Source organism: Carcharhinus amblyrhynchos, chromosome 28 (assembly GCF_965287045.1).
Source record: "Carcharhinus amblyrhynchos chromosome 28, sCarAmb.v2.hapA, whole genome shotgun sequence".
Taxonomy (NCBI): Eukaryota; Metazoa; Chordata; class Chondrichthyes; order Carcharhiniformes; family Carcharhinidae; genus Carcharhinus; species Carcharhinus amblyrhynchos.
Genome location: NC_137351.1, coordinates 34,110,071 through 34,136,587, shown reverse-complemented (window position 1 = coordinate 34,136,587; position 26,517 = coordinate 34,110,071). Strand labels below are relative to the sequence as shown.

The following is a 26,517-nucleotide window of genomic DNA, read 5'->3' as shown; positions in this document are numbered from 1 at the left end:
GTGAAATGGAGGGCAGTTAGGAATGGGCAATAAAAGCTGGCCCAGCCAGCCGCATCATGTAAAATTGAGTTTTAAAATAATAGTGAGTTTGTTCAGTTTATAATGCTGCTTGTTACTTTGCAGTTAAACCATAAATGTGTGTTTAGTTTTGTCATGTTACCATATTTTAATCATGTTATTGAACAATAGGAATGCTACCTCCATGTCTCAGTCTTTACATTGGGCAGGTATTTTAAATACATTTTAGTCATGTGATTCTAGTCTGATTCTAGCACTCCCAGCATTCACAGGAAAACAGAAGTCTGACTTTCTGTCTGCTTACGTGCATGGTTCACGTGTCTGGTCCTGAGGGCCAGTGATATCCACCCAGCTCTCTCTCTGAACATAGCTCCTTACTGGGAGCTCTTGATTAAGGAAATATTACATTACTACAGCAAGACATTTAAGCCAAAGCTCAGCTTCAGTCTAAGAACGCCAAGTTCAGAGAGCTTCTCCAAGAGACAGTTGGAGACTTGGGTGGAGAGATGGTAGATGGAGTTTAATCTGGACAAATGTGAGGAAATGCATTTTGGAAGGTCTAATACAGATAGGAAATATACAGTAAATGGCAGAACCCTTAACAGTATTGATAGGCAAAGGAATCTGGGTGTAAATGTACACAGGTCACTGAAAATGGCAATTCAGGTGGAGAAGGTAGTCAAGAAGGCATACGGCATGCTTGCCTCCATTAGCCGGGGCACTGAGTTTAAAAATTGGCAAGTCATTTTGCAGCTTTATAAAACCTTAGTTAGGCCGCACTTGGAATGTAGTGTTCAATTCTGGTTGTTACTCTACAGAAGGTTGGGAGGCTTTGGAGAGAGTACAGAAAAGATTTAACAGGATGTTGTCTGGTATGGAGGGCATTCGCTATGAGAAGAGGTTGGAGAAACTTGGTTTGTTCTCACTGGAACGACGGAGGTTGAGGGGCGACCTGATAGAAGTTGATTATGAGAGGCATGGACAGAGTGAATAGTCAGAAGCTTTTTCCCAGGGTGGAGGAGTCAATTACTCGGGGGTATAGGTTTAAGGTGCAAGGGACAAGGTTTAAAGGAGATGGACAAGGTAAGTTTTTTACACACTTTGCACTCGCAGCCAGGGCAGGTAGTAGAAGTGGATACGATATTGACTTTTGAGGGGTGTCTGGACAAATACCATGTGTGTTATGGGAATAGAGGGATACAGTCCCTGGAAGGGTAGGGGGTTTTAGTTCAGTTGGGTAGCATGGTCAGTGCAGGCTTGGAGGGCCAAAGGGCCTGTTCCTGTGCTGTAATTTTCTTTGTTCTTTGTTCTTCGTTGCAGAACCAGTAATCATCACTGTTGTCATGAAATGAATCATAGATCATAGAACCCTACAGTGCAGAAAGAGGCCCTTCAGCCCATCGAGTCTACACCAACCACAATCCCACCCAGGCCCTACCTCCATATCCGCTAATCCTCCTAACCTACACATCTCAGGGCACAAAGGGGCAATTTTAGCATGGCCAATCAATCTAACCTGTACGTCTTTGGACTGTGGGAGGAAACCGGAGCACCCCAAGGAAACCCGTGCAGACACGAGGAGAAAGTGCAGACTCCACACAGACAGTGTCCTGAGCTGAGAATTGAACCCAGGTCCCTGGAGCTATGAAGCAGCAGTGCTAACCACTGTGCTACCGTGCCGCCCCTAGTATTAGGCTTTACAGAATTCCAAGACCAATTTAAAGTCCCTTGCTTTTATTGAGTTAGGTTGTAGCTTTTAGCCTTCATTCTGAGGAAATGTTTATTTATTCCTCAATCTCAATTTCAGTTTTCCAAATTAGTTGTTTCTAACATTCTTGAGCTGTTATAGGATACAAATTCAGCAGAATGAATAGAAGCTGTCTCGTAAAAGCGCTATCCCTCTCTGGGAGTGACAGGACCAGATGATTGGTATCTGCTAATCTCCTGGAGGTGGGGTAGGGGAGGCAGAAACAGGGAACTGATGATACAATATATTACAGAACCATCCAAAATAGGACTTCATTCAACCATTATGCTAAGACCAGCCGGCTAAAAGAGCTCTCACTTATTCCCTGTTCTCAGTTGCCCTCCAATTATTTCCCATTTTTAGTTTATAGTCCATTCCCTTTTGACAGTTACTATTGATTCCATTTCTAACTTTTAGACACTGCATTCTACATTGCAACAACTCACTCTGTAGAAAAATGTCTTCCTCTGACCCTGGCCTTTTTGTAGTGTATCTTCAATCTGTGCCCTCCTACTCTTGACTAAGTAGACTCACCTAAATGGCTCACTTAAGAAATTCATCAGTGCCATTTTGTCCTTGCTGCTTTGGACACATTAAATGCACATTTTCAGCTATGGATATTGCTGAAAAATTGCATCCATCCAGGGATACTCCTTCAATCACATAGATTTATTTTTCTTTTTGTCAATTGCGTACAAGCAGCGTCTTTGTTGTTAACAGAGACATTATGCATCTGGTTATTTCCCTTCACTCATTTATTAAAATATGGTCAAGATCAATCGTGAAAAGTCTCAATCGTGGCAATGAACGTGTGACTTTCCCACCCAAAAATGGCCAAGTGCCAATTACTAGTGCAGTTTGGAGTTGTAGATCGTTCTCCTGTGCTTGATAAGCAAGGGGATTACATCCGTTATTCTTGTCATGCCATCAGAGTCAAACAGCAATGAGGTGCTTTGCAGAGGCGGACAGCTTTAGTGATAACAGTGAGGTTCCTTGAGCATGGGTCTGCTCTTGTTCCAAGACTGCCATGTAAAGGAGACTGAAAATTTAAAACATTAAAACGCAATAACTATACATGCAGCTGAGTCAGGTTACTGCTCTGTAAACATCTCAGTAAACTTGAATTTCACATGTTTTTATGCCTCTCCCTCTTGTTGGCAGAAACAGGACATGAACCATCCACCTTTACAATGTTCTATGCTTCCTTCTATTATGTTTGTATGATTTAATATTCGTTGAAATGTATCATCTATCTAAACGTCAGGAAAAATAGCTCCTATGAACTTTATAGCTGTCAACTTCAGCTCTGAAAGGGAGCAGCAACACAATTTCTTCCGCCAAATCCTGCAGCCAGGATAAATGTGATTTTTAGAGGATTTGCCAGGATTGAAATTCCCTCACAGTGAGACAAATCAAATATAGGTAATTTTGATTTGTTTTGAAACCTGTTCCTTTGAGTTGACCCAAGCTGTTAAAAACCCAACAGCGGCTCAGATAGCTGCAGTGAAACAATTTCTGGCAAGAGGAAGGATTCAGTCTTGAAGAGTATCGTGTGATTGGTTGCAGTTGCATACGATTGAAGGTCCCTTTTTAAATTTGAATGGTTAAAAATTCAAAATGCTGGAAGTCTCTTTAGCTCTTTAATCTGATATAAAAAGACTCATTATGTATCATCCAGGAGTCTGTTTGCTGATCTCAGAGGAAGAACTGATTCGCTTTAATTTCCAACAAAAACTTCAGAATAACTAGAGATTTTGCAAAAGAAGGATTTGAAAAGACCATAGGTGGTAATCGTGGTTTGACTCAGTGCTGAACGTGGTGGGGCAAACTAGATTGAGATTAAACAAGCACACAAGATGAAAAATAAAATTATTGCTTAAAGTGTAACAAATGTAATTGTAAATCCAGTTCCATTCTGCTCATAAAAAAAACTACTGCAATGTAGAATTCCTGTGTTGACTCGAGACAAAGGCAGATAAATGTAAAAAGGAAAGTTTTCATTGATTATATTGCTCAGAATCTTTGTAGTATCAGGAAATATGTGAAGATCTATTAGCATATTGCAACTATATTGCAAAATGTCACCAAAATATAACCACCTCAAGATCATGTGGATAATGACAGCGTGTCAAGGTCCTCACGTTTAACAAAGTTAGGAACAGGCTTCTACCAGGGCAACAGGAACAGGGCTGTGAATCTGGGGGTTCCTAACCAAGAATCTACACGGAGGCAACGTCGGCATTTGGTCAGAGGTTTCTTTGAGCAGTAACACCTGTGACCCAGCAGTCCTCTTCAGAATATCCTCTGCTCATCCCAAATGTGGAGGAACTAGAAATGACACCCGGAAAGTAAGCTGGACTGCTTTCTTCTGGCTGAAGAACCACATCCTGTGGAATCACTGTTTTCATTGTCAAAGAAAGAACACTATAAGGTTTTTGACTTAGAATTTAGAACACTGATGGATAATCTCAAGTGTGACCATCCAAAAAGAAGAACTGCAGTCATATCAGGTGAACTGTGAAGATTCCGAGTTGATGTTGCTGCCCTTGGTGAGATCCGCAGGAGGGGCAGCTGAAGAAACAAGCAAGGGGCTGAATCTTCCACTGGAAAGGAAAGGCTGACAGCAATCTTCATGTTCACGAAGTTGGTTTTGCCTTTTAGAATAGGATCTTGGATGCACTGCCAGGACTCCCCAATTGTATAACAGAAAGAATCATATCTTCACCTACAGCTCAACCATAATCAATACAACACCATCATCAGCATTTATACACCAACCTTCAAATCCTGAAGGAAAAGTTTTATTCTGACATTGTAGAAGCCCTCATTGCCATCCCAAAAGAAGAAAAGATCACCCTTTAAAGCGCCAGGGCCCAGATTCAATTTCGGCCTTGGGTGCTTGTCAGTGTGGAGTTTGCACATTCTCCCCGTGTCTGCATGGGTTTCCTTCAGATTTCCTCCCCCACAGTCCAAAGATGTGTGGGTTAGGTTGATTGGCCATGCTAAATTGCCCCTTAGTGTCAGGGGGATTAGCAGGGTAAATACGTGAGGTTACAGGGATAGAGCCTGGGTGGGAATATTGTCAGTGGAGGTTTGGTAGGCCAAATGGCCGCCTCCTGCAGTGTAAAGATTCTGTGATTCTATCATAGACCAAGGATATCTCTCACAGGATGATGTCTTTCCTCTTAAGGATGCCAAATCTATATGTCAAAACTGAAAAGAACATTTTCAACAACAACTCAGTCATGAATCTACATTTGCAGCTGATACTGTCCAGGCTACCCATCGTACCCTCTGGTACAATCCATCAGTGAACCAGCATCAGTAGAAGATTTGACACAAACAATCAAATGAACAAAAATAGCAATGATATTCCAGCTGAGGTCTTCATAGCTGATGGGTCTTTGCTCACTTTAGAATTCCTTGCACTGATCCAATGGATTTAGGAGGAAAAAGAAATCCTTCCCACTTCAGTAATGTGGCAATTGCAATTATCTTCTAGAGAAAAGAGAAATCATGCTGTTCAAAATATTGAGGTATTTCCCCATTGTGCATTGTAAGGAAAACCATGACTCATATTCTCCTGAATCACTTACTCCCTGTTGCTGTGAAAACACTCACCAGAATTCTACTGCCCCACCGAGTTGAGACTGGTGCCTTATGAGGAGAGACTGAGTAGACTGGGTCTATACTCATAGGAATTCAGAAGAATGAGGGAAGATCTTATAGAAACATATAAGATTATGAAGGGAATAGATAAGATAGAAGCAGGGGAGTTGTTTCCACTGGTGAGTGAAACTAGAATTAGGGGGCATAGCTTCAAACTAAAGGGAAGCAGATTTAGGACTGAGCTGAGGAGGAACTTCTTCACACAAAGAGTTGTGAATCTGTGGAATTCCCTGACCAGTGAAGCAGTTGAAGCTACCTCATTGAATGTTATTAAGGCAAGGATAGATAACTTCTTGAACAATAAAGGAATTAAGGGTTATGGTAGTTTATTTATAATATGCATGCGCAGTTCAGAGCTCCGATTGTTCCGGCAGCGCTAAGACCCACCCACAGCACGGATCGGATCGGAGCCAGCAAAAAGCGTATGGGCGCTCTGGAACGAGGATTCTGGGCTCGGATCCGTTTTACGTCCAGATCCGGCCCTTAGTCTCCAGTTGGTAAAATCGGGTTCATTGGTTCTTCCACAATAATGATAATGTAACCATCAATGTATGCAGATCATCAGGAATGTAGTACATTTACTCTCTAACTAAACTAACTTCAACAAATAACAAGGATACACCCATGAATAAAATGAAACCAATGTAATGTGAAATATTTACAAATGAAATTTAATTTCGAGAAGCACCTTTGTGTGAATCTAATGTTAACAGTGAACTATCTGGTGAGAATGTGGACCTTGCTACCACATGGAGTTGTTGAAACAAATAACATAGTTGCTGTAAGGGGAAGCTAGACACGCACGAAGGATGAAGTGGAGTTGCCGGCGTTGGACTGGGGTAGGCACAGTAAGTAGTCTCACAACCCCAGGTTAAAGTCCAACAGGTTTATTTGGTAGCACGAGCTTTCGGAACACTGCTCCTTCATCAGGTGAGTGCAGGATTTGTTTCACAAACAGGGTATATATAGACACAAACTCAATTACAACATAATGGTTTGAATGTAAGTATTAACAAGTAATCAAGTCTTTATAGATGCAGACAATGCAAGTGGAGAGAGGATTAAGCAAAGGAGTACATTCATTATTGCACAACTATGTCAATTGCGTCATTTTTGCTGGTGCAATAAATGATTAGGAAATTATGAGTGGCACAGATTCAGGAAATAAACCACTACCGCTGCTACTGCCTTGTTAATACTGGTGATACCAATAAGAACTGGTGAGAAACCAGCACTTCTAGCCTTCAGTTTGAAAAGTATGAAAGACCTGCTCTACAAAGGCTGCTGATCACAGAACAGTGTAAAGACACCTTGCCTGTGACTGAATAGGAGGATTCACACTGCTGGTTACCACTTTAACCCATATTTATGAATCACCTTTAAACATATAACACCTCAAGGCACTTCATTTCTGGAGCAAAATGGAAGCCAAGCTTTTAGACTGAGTGGTCACGAAATGACAGGGCTACTTAAAGGGTCACGTGACGGAAGTGTGGGAGTTCTCCCCAGAGTATGGGGAATGTACTGGGATGTGGAGCTGTTCAGACTAGTGAATAAACTATAAACAAGTCCTTGGTCACCAGTCATTGGAACTTAGTACTTCTACAGGGCTAACAAAGGGAGATTAGGAGGGCTGACAAAGACATGGGCTGCTTTAAGGAGCATCCTAGAAGAAGCAAGAAATAGAATTGGGAGAAATTCAACCTAAGACCATGTCAACTGAAAACATGACCTCCACTGGTGAGACAGAGAGGCTAGAATCACAGTAGCAGAATTTGGAAGAAGGATTTCTAACACTGGAGATTGTTTTAAAGATATGGGGCAGGTTATGTCTTACTAACTTGATTGACTTCTTTCGAAGACGTGACGAAGGTGATTGATGAGGGTAGCACAGTGGATGTTGTCTACATAGATTTTAGTCAAGGTGCTTCATGGTTGGCTCATCCAGAAGATTAAGATCCACGGTGACTCGGCTGCTTGGATTCAGAATTGGCTTGCCCATAGAAGTCAGAGAATGGTGGTGAAAGGGTGTTTTTCTGGCTGGAGTCCCTAACTAGCAGTGCTCTGCAGGGATCCATAGTGGACCTCTGCTGTTTGAATGCAGAAGAAGTTTATCAGGATGTTGCCTGGATTAGAGGGTATAAGGAGAGACTGAACAGACTTTTTTCTCTCTGGAACAGCAGACACTGAGGGGAGTCTATGAAACTTTGAGGCATAGATAGGGTTGACAGTCAGAATCTTTTTCCCAGAGTTGAAGGGCAGGATTTTCCAGCCGCACTCATCCTAAAACCAGGAAATCCCACCTGAGGGCAATGGACCTTTTAGATGTCACTTCCCTTATCTGTGACAGCAATCCATATGGAAATAAAGTTTACAGCTATGTTGAATCCACTGCTAACTCTACAAGTGACGAATGTTCAGCCTTCAGTAGGTTCTGAAGTTAGCCGTTAATGAGGAGTGGGTTTTGCATTTCCAGGTTTATCATGTTAGTGTTCATTTCAGCCTTCAGCAAAGGCATGGGATGAAAGAAACCTGTTTTGTCTGTCATTGCCATTCATCCTTATCCCCATTTAGTAACTGCTGAGCAAAACAATCGATAATGGAGTCTTAATGATGTTAGATGGGGGTTTGAGTGACAATTTGTTCTATCACCATATCTAAAACGGGCAGATTTCCAAATGCTGCACTCTGATGCTAGTTGCAGCATTCAGACATTGTGTGGTGAGTGATTGAGAGAAAACTAAAGCAGGTCACCAGGACTAAATAAAACACGCATTCTGCAAACTCAAAATAAAAACCAAAATTGCTGGAAATGCACAGTGGATGGTGAGTATTTAAAGAGAAAACAAGGTTAATGTTTCAGAAGGCAATTCAGTGAAGGGAGTGAAATTGTGTCATTTTTCACTCAGTTTCTGATTACTAATGGAAGAACCAGAGGCGAAGTGAAGAGATTTGACGTGATTTGATTTACTGTTGTCACATGTATTACCCCAGTCCAACGCCGGCATATCCACATTATGTATTAGTATCCAGTGAAAAGTATTGTTTCTTGCAGGCTATATAGACAAAGTGTACCATTCATAGAGAAGGAGAGTGCAGAACGTAGTGTTGGCATTGTTAGAGAGTTTAAAAGAGTTAGAATGAAGTTTTAGAAACATAAAACAAGAGTTTTAGAAGGTATGCAGGGCAGAGCTTGCAAGAAGTTGTCTCGCTCTGGCACCATATTGGAATCCATCTTGGAACATTGTTTCCCTTGGTCTGTTACAGGAACTGGAGTTTACTGCCTGAAAGATTGGTGAAAGCAGATTCAAAGTAACTTTAAAAAGAGAACTGGATATATACTGCGAGGGAAAGAGATGGAAGAAAGAGCAGGAGCGTGCAACTAATTGGATTGGTCTTTCAAAAATCCATATAGGCACGTTTGAATGGCTTCTTTCTGCAATCTATGACTTTGTATTAAATGCTATAAAATACTAACTTGTTACAGTTTTGTTCAACACTCTAATCATTTACAATCCAACTTTCCACCCCTGGCTTTGTCCCTGACATCAGTAATCAACTTCTGCATTGCCTTGTGAAGCAATGTGCGAAAATGTTTCATTTCATACGCTTGCTAATTTCACTCCCTGCTGATTCATAATTTATGGCACTGAAACTGAACGTTCTAACTTACTGGAATGAATCATCATTAAACAGACTTAAACTGATCACCACCACAGACGGGGTCAACTGACAATCACAATCTGATTAAGACTGGCCCATTTTCAATGAGAAAACCTTGGGACACTTGTGAGTTATGAGCCTTTCACAGTCTTTAAAATATCCTTGCAACACCGTGTCCTGAAATGCACCCAGTAAATGTCACAAACGTTCACTGATATCAGCATTTCATTTCTAAGTTGTGTATTAAACTGAATTCAGATTCTCAAACTGCCACGAGCTCATGTTTTCTGATTCTTAATCCAGCAATATAACCCTTACGTGACTGTACCCCAGTGTTGTGTATCGTGCATCAGCTAACACAGTAGAAAGGCGATCTGATGGTTTTTTTGTCAGTGAGTCATTAAAACTGTTCACAGGCAGCTTAAAGTAGTGAGGGGTGAAACATCTAAATCAAAGGATGTGGCACTGAAGGTCCATCTGATCTAGTGAGGCTGCCATTGAAACCTTGCAAAAAACCTGAAACGGGCTTTAAAAAGCTGACAATTCTAGATGCCTAGTTCAAAGCCAATGAAATGAAAAGAAGTAGTTGTCAAGGTTTTGAAACTTAAACTATTAGAATCTGCAACTTTCCACAATGCTACCTTCCCTCATTTCTGTTAATACTAGCTCTCAGCTAGTATAGCTTAGATAGTATATAAATGCAAGTTATTGTTTAAATAGGGAACGCCTAAACTTATAGTGAGTATTTTTCAGAACAACCATCCATAGAAGACATTGTTTAGCTGGAGAAACCAGTTTTAACAGTGAATAGAATAGAGGGAGCAGATGAAAGAAATGGAAACCTCTAAAAAGTAGGATTAGAGAATTGCAATATTAACTGTGATCAATTTCCTACAGTGTTCAACAGACTGTGGCCGAGGAGTTCATCTGAGGACAGTGAATTGCACCAACCCACAAAGCAAGTGTGATCTTGCAACTAAACCCAATGAGGAGGAGGAGTGTGAGGACCACACAAACTGCTACAAGTGGCAAACAGGAGACTGGTCAAAGGTGCGTAACACTATTCCTAACTGTTATTGCCTCTGTATGATATCTTATCACCACAGTTACATTGTCTTGTGTTTGTTAATAACGCCCACTTTAATCTTGTATAAATTTGTCGTCCCAATTTGTGACTATACACAAAAATAAGGAAGCATTTGTATTTTTTTTACAATCTGTCAGCTTCATGGCCATTTTCTAATTTATGTATTTAACTGAAATCAAATTCTTAAACTGAGATTTCAACTCTTGATTTCAGATTATTAGTCTAGTAACATATGTTACCAGACTCCAGTGTAGAGTTAATACATGTGAACTGACAGTTTTGGTGTGTAGGTTATTAAAAGTGTTCACAAATTGGAAAACAGCTGAAGTATTGGGATGATAACTGCATGGTGTGACCAAGTTGTACCTGGCCTGATGAGACTGCACTTGGATGACCACATGGAATTTTGGTCTCTAAAAAGATATACGAACAGAGATTGATCCTTGAACTTAAAGGCTAAATTAGAATGAAATTTAATCACCCTGAGACGTTACTTACAATGATTTCTCCTGGCCAAAGCACTACTGTTGTTACTCTGCCAATCTTTATAGAGTTAAGAATTGTTGAGCATTGCAACTAATTTTGATAAAAGCAATTTGCTGTGGAGCGACTTGAAAGATCTTTGGTGGGAGTTTTGTTTGAGATCAGAAGATTATTGATTCTGCTCTGCGTACACAAACCTTTTTATAGCGCACGCCTCAGTACAAAGAATATCCACTCCTCGTTTCTAACAAACGAAAGCTTAAAAGACGGCATCTGTTGTGTAAATCTATGAGAAATATGAAGAAACTAGATCTACAAAGGACTGAGAGAAACAGATTTCCATCGCCTTATGGAAAGGCATGTGGAAGATCAAGGCTTTACAATACAAGAGGGCTGCAGGTTGTGGAAAAAAGGACCAGCATGAAGATCTGAAGGAAGATAATGAATGTAGAGTGGGATTGGTTTCAAAAGCACAAAGGTCTGGATCATCTATTTCAGTGATGTTGCTTGAGGATTTGTGCACCGGGATTTTTCACATCCTTCCAGAAGGGTAGATTCTTTCATCTAAATGACAATAACCCTAATCATTGACCATCCCTCTCTTTCCCCAGCTCACCTGTTCCTAAAACCTTCATGCTTTTCTTGACCCAGTCTCAACTATTCTACTGCTTTTCTGGCCCGACTCCCATCTTCCACCCTCCCAAAAATCTCAGCTTTGCTGTCCATATCCTAATTTGCAGCAAATCCCTTTTACCCATCACCCTGCTGTTTGTTGATTTACATAGCTTCAGCCCCTGGCAATACCTCATTTTAAAATTCTCATCCTAATGTCCAAATCCCTGCATGAGCTTCCTATTTCTGTAACCTTCTCCAGCCCTATCACCGTCTGAGATACCTACATTTCACTGTTTCTGGATTCTCCCCACAAGACACTGTTTCCCCTCCCCAGAATTTGACAAATCCCACCCCCTACCCAAATCCCCCTCAGATACTCTGCTCTCCCTCCATGCATGTCTCACTTTAAATGTTTATAGCAAAAATTTCTTTAGATATGGAGGATAATTTGAACAAGTGAGTTTGGGGAAGATGGGTGTCTTAAAAATGTTCTACATTTTCTAACAGTAATACAACCCAGCTCCAAAACGCCCAGTTAAGGGTTTAGCAGTGCACATTTGAATGTAGTGAGAAATTTAGTCACTGAAGTTGAGGATTTATTTATTGTGAGGGTCAGGTAATTATTGGGCAATTTGAACGCTTAGGAGACATTAATGAGGTGTTTAGAAATTGCTTTTAAGTTTGTTCCAAATTTAACTAATGCCAAATGAGTTTCCCAGGGCTGGATTTCAGCTGTTCAGGTGGGTGTTTAAATTTGTCAGTGGAGGTTTTCAAATGGTCAAGTTGAGGATACAAGGCATGTTGGATCTGTTTGACAGCAGATACTCTGCAGAGTATCAACGATGTAGGTGCAGTGGGATCAGCACATACACAAAAGATGGGGTTAGGAAGGGGCACAGGCAGAAAGGGACATGGCTGGGAAGGGAGGTACACACGGGGATGGTGGAGGCAGGGTCCACGGGAAGGAGTTACAGACAGTGCTAATTACCAGGGCCTATACCTCTAGGAGTAGTTAGCCAAGTAGTCTTACAAGCTGAATGGTCAATGTCCAAAGCAGCTGATCTGATGCCTACCCATCCTGACTGACAGGCTCATCAGCCAATAATTGCTGTTGTTCTGTATGGAATGTAATGAGCAGACAGATTGGTACATGTTCCTGGAGCCCAGGAGAATGTTCCAGAATCCTCAGCTGGAATAGGTACTAGAGCAGCAGGTGGAGGGTATGGGAATTTTACCACACAATATTCAGCAACTTTCACTTCCAATATAGGGTCAATTTTATTTCCCCCACAGAGGGACAAATATTGTCCCTTTGTTTAAGAAGGGCTGCAGAGAAAAGCCTGGGAACTACAGGCCAGTGAGCCTGATGTCTGCAGTGGATAAGTTCATAGAGAAACCCTACAGTACAGAAGGAGGCCACTCAGCCCACCAAGTCTGCACCAACCACAATCCCACCCAGGCCCTACCCCCACACATTTTACCCACTAATCCCTCTAACCTACGCATCTCAGGACACTAAGGGGCAATTTTAGCATGGCCAATTATCCTAACCCACACATCTTTGGACTGTGGGAGGAAACCGGAGCACCCGGAGGAAACTGACGCAGAGACAAGGAGAATGTGCAAACTCCACACAGACAGTGACCTGAGCCAAGAATCGAACCCAGGTCCCTGGAGCTGTAAAGCAGCAGTGCTAAGCACTGTGCTACCATGCCACCCTTGTTGTTGGAAGGTATTCTGAGAGACAGGGTCTATATACATTTAGAAAGGCAAGGACTGATCAGGGACAGTCAGCATAGCTTTGTGAGTGAAAACTCAAATTTGATTTGAGTTTTTTGAAGTGGTAACCAAGAAGGTAGATGAGGGCAGTGCAGTTGACATTGTCTACATGGACTTTGGCAAGGCCTTTGATAAGGTACCGAGTGGTAGGTTGTTGCAAAAAAGTTAATTCTCGCGGGATCCAGGGTGAGGTAGCCAAATACAAAATTGACTTGATGACAGAAGAGGGTGGTTGTAGAGGGTTGCTTTTAAAACTGGAGGCCTGTGACCAGCAGTGTGCCTCAGGGATCAGTACTGGATTCATTGTTCATCATTTGTATTCATTATTTGGATGAGAATTTAGGAGGCATGGTTAGTACGTTTGCAGGTAACATCAAGATTGGTGGCATGGTGGACAGTGAAGAAGGTTATCTAGGATTGCAACGGGATCTTGATCAACTGGGCCAGTGGCTGATGAATGGCAGATAGAGTTTAATTTAGATAAGAGAGGTGATGCATTTTGCTAGATAAAGCCAGGACAGATTTATTCAGCTAATGGTGGGGTGTTGGGGAGAGTTATAGAACAAAGAGATCTAGGGGTACAGGTTCATAGCTCCGTAAAAGTAGAGTCACAAGTGGACGGGTTGGTGAAGAAGGTATTCGGTATGCTTGGTTTCATTGATCAGAACATTGGGACGTCTTGTTGAAGTTGTACCAGACATTGGTAAGGCCACACTTGGAATAGTGTGTACAATTCTGGTCACCCTATTATAGAAAGGATATTATTAAACTAGAAAGAGTACAGAAAAGATTTACTCGGATGCTACTGGGATTTGATGGCTTGAGTTATAAGGAGAGACTGGATAGACTGGGACGTTTTTTTCACTGGAGCGTAGGAGGCTTAGAGATGATCTCATAGAAGTATATAAAATAATGAGGGTCAGAAAAGGTAGATAATCAACATCTTTTCCCAAAGGTAGGAGAGTCTAAAGTGAGAGAGCATAGGTTTAAAGTGAGAGGGGAGAGATTCAAAAGAGTCCAGGGGGCAATTTTTTCACAGAGGGTGGTGAGTGTCTGGAACAAGCTGCCAGAGGTAGTAGTAGAGGTGGGTACAATTTTGTCTTTTAAAAAGCATTTAGACAGTTACATGGGTAGGATTTGTGTAGAGGGATATGGGCCAAATGCGAGCAATTGGGACTAGCTTAATGGCAAAAACTGGGTGACATGGACAAGTTGGGCTGAAGGGCCTGTTTCCATTCTGTAAACCGTATGATCCTGGTGACCAGGATTTGCGGCCTAGTCTGTTCCTCTCTAGTTCTGCTTTAAAAGAAAGACAAAAAAAGTCTTATTGGTTAACCCAGCTGCTGGGCAGTTTTTAATGGTCATTTTTGTGCATTACATGATAATTCCTGTCACAGTCAAACAATGTGTAGGTTAGGTGGATCGGCAGTGGTAAATTGCCGAGCAAATCCAGGCATGGACCCAAAAACACGAAACAATGTCACATCATTCTCAGTGGTGGACTATAAGGGCACATCCTACAGTGGATTTGAAACCTTATCTCTTTACATGTCAGGAACTGAATTTAAAAGATGGTATCATCTTGTGGGAGCCCAGGTGATTGTCCTGTATCCAGACCAGCAACCAATACTTCAACAATTATTATAATGAAAACAATTGCGCAATGGCCACCCAGGAATTTCTAAGATGAAAATGTGTGCAAGGAACTATGTTTGGTGGCCTGGCCTAGACAGTGATATTGAAAACCCGGTCAAGTGGTACAAAACCTGCCAAGAAAAATCAGAAGATCCCACCAGTAGCCTTGTTGCACCCTTGGGAATGGCCGGGGAGACCCTGGGTGCAAGTACATGCAGACTTCGCAAGGCCATTTATGGGCTCCGTGTTTTTAATTCTCAGCGACACCCAATCCAGAAGGATTGACGTGCACCGGGTGGCCTCACTGCTTCTTACAATACTGTAGAGAAACTCCATCAGTCTTTCAGTACACATGGTATAGCCAAGGTTCCTGTGACAGATAATGAGGCCCTGTTTACTGACAGGAAATTCCAGACGTTCGTGAGTACAAACAGAATAAGACACACTCGCACGGCAGCCTACCACCCATTCTGAAACGACCTGGCTGAGTGAGCAATCCAGATATTCAAAAGTGTGATGAAGAAATAAATCACAAGTTCTATAGAAACAAAGTCTGCCAAACTTTTTAGATTTAAGAAAGCAGAGATGATGGCCACACCGGAGCAGCAGCCAGGGTGTAAGAGAATAATAATTTAAGGGGGAACTAGGGCATCAAAGCTGCAGAAATGTATTGGTGAGGAGAAGGCCAAAGGATAGATGCTTGAGATTTTGAAAATGCTGAATTTAACACGAGACCCTACATTTTAATTATGTGACCTCTGGCAAATTTTATGCCTTGAAAGTATTTTCATAATGAGCTGAGAAAAGGATTTATTTATAGGGGAGGACATTACTGTCTATAATTGATGTGACATGGGGCTTGGGTCTTGTACCTTGAAGAGCTTTGAGTGATACACTCTTGGAAATAATGTGCTGTGTACTTTTTATTAGTCTATTAAGCGTATTTAATTATTGAATTAAACCAATTACCTTGCACACAAATTAAACCAAATTCCTCTTTCTGGAGGAATAAATTTCCGTGAAATCCCCATCAAGCAACTGAGTCAACAAATGAAACAACTCTAGCTCCTTCATTTGCTTTTTAAATCAAGATGGCATTTGTAACCAACCAGCACCACTTATAGCGGCACCAACAACAACTGTACTGAAATTTGCATGATTCAGTGGTAATATCACTTGACCAGTTTTCCAGAGGACCAGTATATGCTCTGAGGGCAGAAAGTTCAAATCCCACCAGATGGTGGAATTTAAATTCAATAATAGTGACCATTAAATTATCATTGATTGTCGCAAAAACCCATTGGTTCAATTAATACCTTCAGGCCATCTTTACCCAGCCTGGCCTACATGTGACTCTAGACCCAAAGCAGGGTCCATTACAATGGCGCCAGCAAGCCACTCAGTTTAAGGGCATACATGTACATTCTCAAGAGCAACATATGCTATTTAAACTCCAATTTATTAAGACAGGAACAGAACTTGAAAAAGTAGCTCAATTCTTGTAACCACAACTGGCCCTCGAGTCCCTGATAGATTCAGACTTGCAGCCCTTCAAACTGCATATTTACAGCTTGATGTGGCTGTGTGGAGTTCCTAGAGCATGTCCAAAATCTTTGTAAACCTCACAATCCTTACAAGGACCTGAGAGCAGCACTGTCCCCTGACCTCTCGGAGAGACCAGAGCTAACTGGTTGAAGGTCCTCCTGCCTTGAGAATTAAGTGTCAGACCACATCAATGACTCAGAGTGCACAGAGTTTGAGTTTGGGGATATCCCAGATGCAAACATCATCTGTCATACATCCCACAACCATCGTTGTTTTTCCCTTGTGCTTATCAGGTGAGCCAGGGACAGCAGAGGATGGTTAGTGTGACTCAAACAGACACTTCAGCATAACCTTGTTGAAGGGAGCCATCGATCATAATCGAACCATAATCGAACTGAATGGTGGAGCAGGCTGAATTGCCAACTCCTGCCCCTAGTTCTTATGATTCTTAATGTCAGTGTTTTAAATCTTAAATACAACAAAATCCTAATCCACCTGCAAAATCCAAAATCACCAAAGCTACCCCAACACCACAAGTGTCTTGAACCCCACTACATTTCAATAATCCTTTGAAGGGAAAAGAAAAAAAAACTGTCTCTTGTCTCCACACCAGTTTTTCGGAATGTTTCAATCATGCCTAAATATCAGACTGTATTTTACATTACTGTTTATAAATCCATCCCCACTGGGTCTTGTAATTTGGTCCCCAAGTCTTCTTGCCCTTAGGTGAATGCCTCGCGCCGGTGCTGGGGGAATGCAACACTGTATTTTAGAATGATATTGCTGAGGACAGCGTTTTGATGAGAAATAAAAGGGGCTGAGAATTGATACTCGGGGGATTCCAAAGGTAATGATGCAGGAGCGTGAGGAACGGTTGAGGACTCTGGGTCTGTACTCGTTGGAGTTTAGAAGGATGAGGGGGGATCTTATTGAAACTTACAGGATACTGTGAAGCCTGGATCGAGTGGACGTGAAGAGGATGTTTCCACGACTAGGAAAACCTAGAACCAGACGGCATAATCTCAGGCTAAAGGGCCTTTAAAACAGTGATGAGGAGGAATTTCTTCAGCCAGAGAGTGGTGAATCTGTGGAACTCTTTGCTGCAGAAGGCTGTTGGAGGCCGCATCATTGAGTGACTTTAAGACAGAGATAGATAGGTTCTCGATTAATAAGGGGATCAGGGGTTATGGGGAAAAGGCAGGAGAATGGGGATGAGAAAAATATCAGCCACGATTGAATGGCGGAGCAGACTCAATGGGCCGAGTGGCCTAATTCTGCTCCTATGTCTTATGATGTTATGGACGTTATTGCAGATCATACTGTGGCTACAGCTGAATCAAGAAGCACTGTGTGCAATCCAGCCCAGTTGGACAGTGAGGGAGAGGTGCTGCATGATGAGGGTACATAATGTCATCAACTGTGTTGTGGCAGGAATTGGTGGGGTGATGGAAAAAGGGGCATGAATTTGGCCCATGGGTGGCACGGTAGCACAGTAGTTAGTACTGCTGCTTCACAGCTCCAGGGACGTGGGTTCGATTCCCGCTCAGGTCACTGTCTGTGTGGGGTTTGCATATTCTCCTCGTGTCTGCATGGGTTTCCTTCGGGTGCTCCGGTTTCCTCCCACAGTCCTCGGGTTATGTTGATTGGCCATGCTAAAAAAATTGCCCCTTAGTGTCCTGAGATGCATAGGTTAGAGGGATTAGCAGATAAAATATGTGGGGGTAGGGCCTGTGTGGGATTGTGGTTGGTGCAGTCTCAATGGGCTGAATGGCCTCTTTCTGCACTGTAGGATTCTATGATTCTATGAATTTGGGAGGTGACTGTATGTTTGGAGAAAAATGGGTGGCTGTTAAGGGGATAGCAATAGGTAAGAACAGAATGGTTAAAGATGGAATGTTTGAGGAGTAGGGCGACAAAGAAATGGGGCAGTGGTATTTCACTGTAATTACAGCACAGAAACGAGCCATTCATCCCAACTTTTTTACGCCAGTGTTTAAGCTCTTCCTTAACCTCCTTCCATCCTATTTTTGTCTACTCCTAACAACATAACATTCTAACCCTTGCTCCTTCATGTTCTTATCTCATGTCCCATTAAATATATCAATGCTATTAATTTCAAGTTTAAAGTTTATTAATGTCACAAGTAGATTTATGTTAAAACTGTAATGAAATTACTGCAAACATCCAACAGTTCCACACTCCAGCACCCATTCAGATACACTGAGGAAGAATTTAGCATGGCCAATGCACCTAACCAGCATGTCTTTCAGACTGTGGGAGAAAACTGGAGCAACTACTCCATGTGGGAACTAGATCTGTTTTCTAACCATTCCCTGATTTCTCCTAACACTTATTGGATTTATTAGTGACTGTAGAGATGCTTACAGAACAGGAGGAGGCCATTTAGGCATCGGGTCCAACACTCCCCTGCTCATCCCCATAACCCTTTTCTTCAAATGCCCATCCAATTTTCCTTTGAAGTAAATGTTCCCTCTTATGAGCAGTGAGCTCCAGCTCATTGCCACCCACTGCATAAAAATGTTCTTCCTCTGTTTCTTCCTGAATCTTTTGTCAACCGTCTTAAATTTTTGTGCCCTTAGTCCTTGTGTCATTAGCTAATGGGAAGAGACTTTCCCTGTCTATCTCACGGAAGCCTGTCATAATCCTACCTGTATAACTCCTGGTTTTGTGCTCCATAAACAGAAACACTGTCTCCACGGCAAACATTTTCCTAGTTTAAAATAATTCTGATTAATATTTCAGAACTGAAGTGTTGACTGGCCAATGATTGATTTGCTTGCTCTCTACATATCCAATACCTCAGAAATCATGTTCATTATGTTCTGGTGATATCAATGTTATCAATGATACAAACTGGAACCAGTTTTAAAAGATTTGCATCAGCAATAGTAAACTTGTGGGAGATTAACTACAAGCAACCTTCAATATCAGCAGTGACCTATTCTACTCCATTGAGACCTAGAAATGAACATGTAGTAGTTTCAGTATAAAATCTGAAAACTCTGCTTTGGATTTTCTGCCATGTTCTCACTGACTCTGCTATTTGCAGCACTACAACTTTAAAATAAAATGCCTAAAGATAAAAATTATTTACTGAGATTAACATGACTCAGTCTGATCTGTGCAATTGAAAATTCATGCTGTGCTAGTTTTCATGCTGATTTACCCACCTATTAAAGGGATTTACACCTACTCAGCTGTCCTTAAGGCAGATTATCAAGCTGGTGAAGGACAAATATTCTTTTCCATTCATAGACGAAGTTGTAGAATTATTAAATAAGAAATCATGAGCAATCACATGATACTTTTAGAGCCTAATTTACTCAAAAGTACAATCAACTGCAACAACTCCAATTACAATTTACAATTATTACCCAAAACCTTTGTGAGACGGTGTCGTAGCAGCCCCAGGTTCTGTTAGCACCAACCAGTCGGAATCTGCAATGCATCTAATGGTAAAGCATCATAGAATCCATACAGTGCAGATTGGCCATTCAGCCCATCGAATCAGTACCAACTTTCTTGATAGAGTATCTCACCCGAACCTTATCCCCGTAACCCTGTGCATTTACCATGGCTAATCCATCTAATGTACACATCTTTGGACACAAAGGAGCAATTTAACATGGCCAATTAACCTAATCTGCACAATTTTGGATTGTGGAAGGAAACCCACACAGATACAGGGAGAACGTGCAGACTCCACACAGTCAGCCAAGGCCGGAATTGATCCCTGGTCCCTAACACCGTGAGGCAGCAGTGCTAACCACTGTGCCGCTATGCCATATCAGAAACGATGCTGTGATTCACAACCTGACTGTCTTCACATGTATCCCAACTTGGCTTCATTATCGCACGAGTTATTGGTTAAAACAGTCCATTATCTCTGTCACTTTTCTTCAATAAAACATGTGTATAATGGCGAGTATAGCTCCCAACTGTTTAAGGTGTTGTGTCAGAGAAAGGGACTGTTCCCATGCATTGCAACAGAACAGGATTTGATGTGGGAGGTGGGAGCATGGTAGCACAGTCGTTGGCGCCGCTGTCTCTCAGTGCCAGGAACCTGGGTTCGATTCCTGGCTGGGCCACTGTCTGTGTGGAGTTTGCACATTCTCCCTGTGTCTGCATGGGTTTCCTCCGAGTGCTCCAGTTTCCTCCCACAGCCTGAAAGATGTGCCAGTTAGGTGCATTGACCCGAACAGGTGCCGCAGCGTGATGACTAGGGGAATTTCACAATAACTTCATTGCAGTGTGAAAGTAAGCCTTACTTGTGACTAACAAATAAACTTTAAGAAACTTTAACTTTTGGGGTTGTAACAGTTCTGCGAAAGATAGTCTGACATGTTCCTGAGAAAGGAGACGTTTAGAGTTGGATTATTCCATTGGAGACAGAAAATTGGAGGAGCGTTTATTGTGTTTATTTGTGGGAACCTGACTGACTTTTGCAGGGACGAGTCCTTATTTGCGAAGGAGACAGGCCTCCCATCCCCACAATCTCCCTTGACTAAACCATGCTGACTATCTTTGAATAATGCTTGTTCCTCCAAGTGGAGATTAAATTGGTCTCTCGGGATTTTTTCCAGTAGTTAGATTCACTGGCCTGTAATTTTGTGTTTTTTTTTCTCTACTTCCCTTCTTGAATAATGCTACCACATTAGCCATGCTGCAGTCGTCTGACACCTCTGCTACCAAATAAACCTGTTGGACTTTACCCTCTCCTATAGCCAGAGAAGATTTGAAAATTATTGTCAGAGCCACTGCAATCTCCTCCCTTGCCTCCCACAGCAGCCTGGATTACATCTCATTTGGGCCTGGGGATCTATTCATTTGTAGGCTGTTAAAACCGTTAATACATTCTCCCTCATTATTAAATTAATCAGTGTTAATCACAATGCCCCTCCCTGACTACATCATTCTTTCCTTATGAACACAAATGCAAAGCACTAATTTAAAACTCACCTTGTCTTCCGGCTCCTCACACAAATTGCCGAGTTGGTCCCTAATGGACCCTGCTCTTTTCCTGGTCATCCTCTTGCCCCTAATATACTTATAAAATACCTTTGGATTTTCCATTTTTTTATCCACCACTGACCTTTCATGCCCTTCCTTCACTCTCCTAATTTATTTTTTGAGGAATCCCCTACACATTCTATACTCCTCTAGGGCTTCCACTGTTTTGAGTTGCTGTATCTGTCATAAACCTCCCATGTTTTCCTTATCCAAGCCTAGATATCCTTGACATCTAGTGTTTCCTGAACATGTTACTCCCATTTTTCACTTTCATGGGAACATGTTCGCCCTATACTCTCTCTCTTTTCCTTTTCAATGAACCATACTGTTCCAATGTAGATTTTCTTACAAATTGCCACCTCCTAGTTAACTTTGGCCAAATTCTGTTTTATTCTATTAAAATTGGCCCTCCCCCAATTCAGAACCTTAATTCTGGTCCAACTTTGTCATTTTCTATAACTACCTAAATCCTACTGAGTTATGGTCACTGTCACCAATATACTCCCCCACTTAAACTTCTACCATTTGCCCAGTTTCATTCCCTAAAACTAGGGTCTCTTGTAGGACATAAGAACATAAGAAATAGGAGCAGGAGTAGGCCATCTAGCCCCTCGAGCCTGCCCCGCCATTCAGTAAGATCATGGCTGATCTGTCGTGGCTCAGTTCCACATTCCCGCCCTCTCCCCATAACCCTTAATCCCCTTGTCTATCAAAAACCTATCAACCCGCGTCTTAAAAATATTGAGCGAGGCAGCCTCCACCACTTCAACGGGCAGAGAATTCCAGAGATTCACCACCCTTTGAGTGAAGAAGTTCCTCCTCAACTCCGTTCTAAACCGCCCACCCCTTTATCCTGAGGCTGTGCCCTCTAGTCCTACTGTCCTTTCTGAGCGGGAAGAGCCTCTCCACCTCTATCATATCCATCCTATTCAACATCTTATACGTCTCAATGAGATCTCCCCTCATTCTTCTAAACTCTAACGAGTACAAGCCTAGTTTATTCAGCCTCTCCTCATAGTTCAACCCCCTCAACTCCGGAATAAGATGATGAATGGGATGGATAGGATAGAGGTGGAGAGACTCTTCCCGCTCAAAAAAGACAGTAGGACTAGGGGGCACAGCCTCAAGATAAAGGGGAGGCAGTTTAGAACGGAGTTGAGGAGGAACTTCTTCACTCAAAGAGTGGTGAATCTCTGGAATTCTCTGCCCGTTGAAGTGGTGGAGGCTGCCTCGCTAAATATTTTTAAGAAGCGGGTTGATGGGTTCTTGATAAGAGAGGGGATTAAGGGTTATGGGGAGAGGGCGGGAAAGTGGAACTGAGCCACGACAGATCAGCCATGATCTTACTGAATGGCGGGGCAGGCTCGAAGGGCTAGATGGCCTACTCCTGCTCCTATTTCTTATGTTCTTATGAATCAGCCTAGTAAACCTCCTCTGCACTCCCTCCAAGGCCAAAATATCCTTGCGTAAGTGCAGCGACCAAAACTGCACACAGTACTCCAACTGCGGCCTCACCAGTGCCCTATACAGCTGCAGCAAGACCTCCCTACTTTTATATTCAATCCCCCTCGCTATGAAGGCCAGTATCCCATTCGCCTTCCTGACCACCTGCTGCACCTGCAGGCTGGGTTTTTGCGACTCATGCACAAGGACCCCGAGGTCCCTCTGCACCGTCGCATGCTGCAGTTTTTCACCATGTAAGTAATAGTCCTTCCTACCATTATTCCTACCAAAGTGGACAACCTCACATTTGCCAACATTAAATTCCATTTGCCAGTTTCTAGCCCATTCTCCCAGCCTATCTAGATCCTTCTGCAGACTCTCCACACCCTCCGCACGATTTGCCGTTCCACCAATCTTGGTGTCATCAGCAAATTTCGACACCATACACTCAGTTCCCTCCTCCAGATCATCTATGTAAATGGTAAATAGCTGAGGCCCCAGCACCGACCCCTGGGGCACTCCATTAGTCACCAACCGCCAATCCGAATAGCACCCATTGACCCCCACTCTCTGCCTCCTATTTGACAGCCAATCCTCTATCCATGCTAACACCCTACCCCCAACTCCATGCCCCCTGACCTTCTGCAGTAACCTCTTGTGAGGCACCTTGTCAAACGCCTTCTGAAAATCAAGAAAGACCACATCCACCAGCTCTCCTCTATCCACCGCCCTAGACACATCCTCATAGAACTCCAATAAATTTGTCAGACACGACTTCCCCTGAACGAAACTGTGCTGCGTCTGCTCTACCAAACAATTCTCAAGATGCCTCGCTATTTTCTCCTTGATCACGGACTCTAACATTTTTCCTACAACAGACGTTAAACTAACCGGCCTATAATTCCCCGCCTTTTGCCTGCCACCCTTCTTAAACAACGGCGTAACATTAGCCGTTTTCCAATCTTCCGGCACTTCCCCAGAATCCAGCGACGTTTGGAAAATAATCACCAAGGCATTAGCATAAATGTATTAGCATAAAAAGTTCTCCTTGATACATTTTAAGAATTCTGCTCTAAGCCTTTCACAATTTGACTATCCCAGTTAATGTTGGGGAAGTTGAAACCACATACTATTATTACCCTATATTACTATCTTCTTACAATTCTCAGAGATTTGCCTACATACCAATTGACGGGCAACACGACAGCTGAGTGACTATCACTGTTTGCTGTGCAGTTACAGGGACCCGGGTTGGAACTCCGGCTTGGGTCAGTGTCTGTGGGAGTTTGCACATTCTCCCCGTGCTTGCATGGGTTTTCTCTGGGTGCTCTGGTTTCCTCCCACACCCCAAAAACGTGCTTTTAGGCTGATTGGTGTCAATAAATTATCCCTAAATTGGATCTCCCTCAATCTGGCACACATATAATTCCCTAAATTTGCACCCCTTTATTGTGGAGTCCACTAGAGGTAGACAAAAGTCGTAGGTAGAAGAAAGACTTGAATAAGGCACTCACTGAGTGTTTAAAATGGGTGGTGTGGGCTTATAGGGCCGAAGGGCCTATTTCCTGTGCTGTGCTGTTCTTTGTTGTTTTATACCTGCTCTTCTATCTCTCCTTGACTGTTTGGGAATCTATAATACACTCCCAGCAATGTGATTGTCTCTTTTTATTTCTACCTTCTACCCATGTAGCCTCATTCTAAAATATCTTCCCTCCTTACCGCAGTAATTGGCTCCTTGATCAATATTGCAACACCATCCCCCACCACCTTGCCTGAAAATTCCAGACCCCAAAATATTGAGCTACCAGTCCTGCCCCTTCCTCAACCATGCCCCTTTCCTTCCTAAATGTTGATTATCCTTGGATTTTCAGTTCCTAGTCTCAGTCGCCTTGTAACCATGTTCTCAGAATGGGAATTAAATCATAACTGTTACCTCTATTTCTGCCTTCAAACCCTCTATCTTGTTGTGCATGCTGTGTGCATTCAGATGAAGTGCCTATACTTTGTCTTTTCAACATTATTCCTCACTCTGGAAAAGCATCTTTGACATCCTTATATTCTTCCTCACATTCTGTTGTCCAGTCCCATTACTGTTTCACACATAGTAAATTATGCAATTGCTTCAATAATGTAGCTACGTTAGAAAAACTTTGCCACAATAATTTACTAATTCTAAAAAGGGCCTCAACTGCATCACAATTGTCAGTCGTGATGCTTCTAAAATAATATCTATCTTTTTTAGGTACATTATATAAGCCTTTACTATAAATAATGTGACTTTAATACTGGACTGGCATCTGGAAAAAGTCATATTTTTCTTTCTTGATAGACCATATACTTGAAAATATTCCAGTGTTACTTCTAAATTATTCAAGTGCTGCTGTTCACTGGGCGTTATAATTAGAATATCATCTAAATAACATTACACACCAAAGAAACCACTTTGTAGAATCATACAGCGCAGAAGAGGCTCTTCGGTCCATCAAGTCTGCACCGACATGCGAGAAACATGTGACCTCCCAGATAATCCCATTTACCAGTACATGGCCCGTAGCCTTGAATGCTAGGACGTGCCAGTTGCTCATCCAGGTCCTTTTTAAAGGATGTGATGCAACCTGCCTTTATCACCCCCTCAAGCAGTGCATTACAGACCGTTACCACCCTCTGGATAAAGAGATTGTGAAGTCCTTGAGAAAATTGGCATAGGGAAGGACAAGGTGTTGGAGGTATTGGCTGGCTTAAAAGTGGATAAATCTCCAGGCCCAGATGAATAGGGCAACACGGTGGCAGTGGTTAGCACTGCTGCCTTACAGCACCAGGGATCCAGATTCGATTCCTGGCTTGGGTCACAGTGTGGAGTTTGCACATTCTCCCCATGTCTGCATGGGTATCCCCCGAGCGCTCCGATTTCCTCCCACAATCTGAAAGACATGTTGGTTAAGTGCATTGACCCGAACAGGCACCGGACTTGGCGACTAGGGGAATTTCACAGTAACTTCATTGCAGTGTTAATGTAAGCCTTACCTGTGACTAATAAATAAACTTTAATTATGTCCCAGGCTGCTGTGGGAAGCAAGGGAGGAAACTGCAGTGCCTCTGACCCAAATTTTTAATTCCTCTCTGGCTATGGAGGAAGTGCCAGAGGACTGGAGAACAGCTAATGTGGTTCCACTATTTAAGAAGGGTTGCATGGATAAATCAGAAAACTAAAGACCTGAGTCTCACTGAAAAACTGATCTATTGATTCCTGGTGCAGGTGTTATTACAATGAAAAAGACTTAGAGAAATGCTGGTAAGCAATGGCTGAGATTCAGCTGCTGAATAGGTTTGTGAAGAATAAATCTTGCTGAATTTCTGCCTACCTTTTAACTCAGTGAACAAATCTTCAATTAAAGGAAGTGGATGTTGTTTAGCACACAAACACTGGATTTATGCTTGTTTTAAAATCACCATAAATACCAACTGAACCATCTGGTTTCATGACAGGTACAATGGAGGTAGTCCAGTCACTCATTGTAACTGGCTCTAATACACCAGTGTTAACATATCATAATAATTCTCCTTCAACCTTGGGATGAATTGTGTATGGCACTGCTCTTGCTTTGACACTTGTTGGTTGACTATTAGGCTTTATCTTGAGTTTCACTTGAATCCCTTTCATTCAGACAAGTGTCTCTTCAAATCACTTGTATTTATTCAGAACCTGCTCGCTATATGTCTGTTTTGTCATTGACCAGTCTGTTACAGTGCTCCAGTTAAGCTTCATCTTCTCCAACCATGATCTCCCAAATAGAGTTGGAAA

The 26,517-nt window shown here is 42.3% G+C and overlaps 1 protein-coding gene across 1 annotated transcript in view; it reads left to right on the top strand.

Annotated features, from left to right (window-relative positions):
* The window catches only part of adamts17 (ADAM metallopeptidase with thrombospondin type 1 motif, 17), a 459,909-nt gene that overhangs the window by 410,961 nt on the left and 22,431 nt on the right, over window positions 1–26,517 (top strand). Inside the window, exon 21 of the mRNA XM_080214008.1 lies at window positions 9,995–10,147. Coding sequence (XP_080070134.1) covers window positions 9,995–10,147 — 153 coding nt within the window. The remainder of the gene's footprint in view (window positions 1–9,994; window positions 10,148–26,517) is intronic.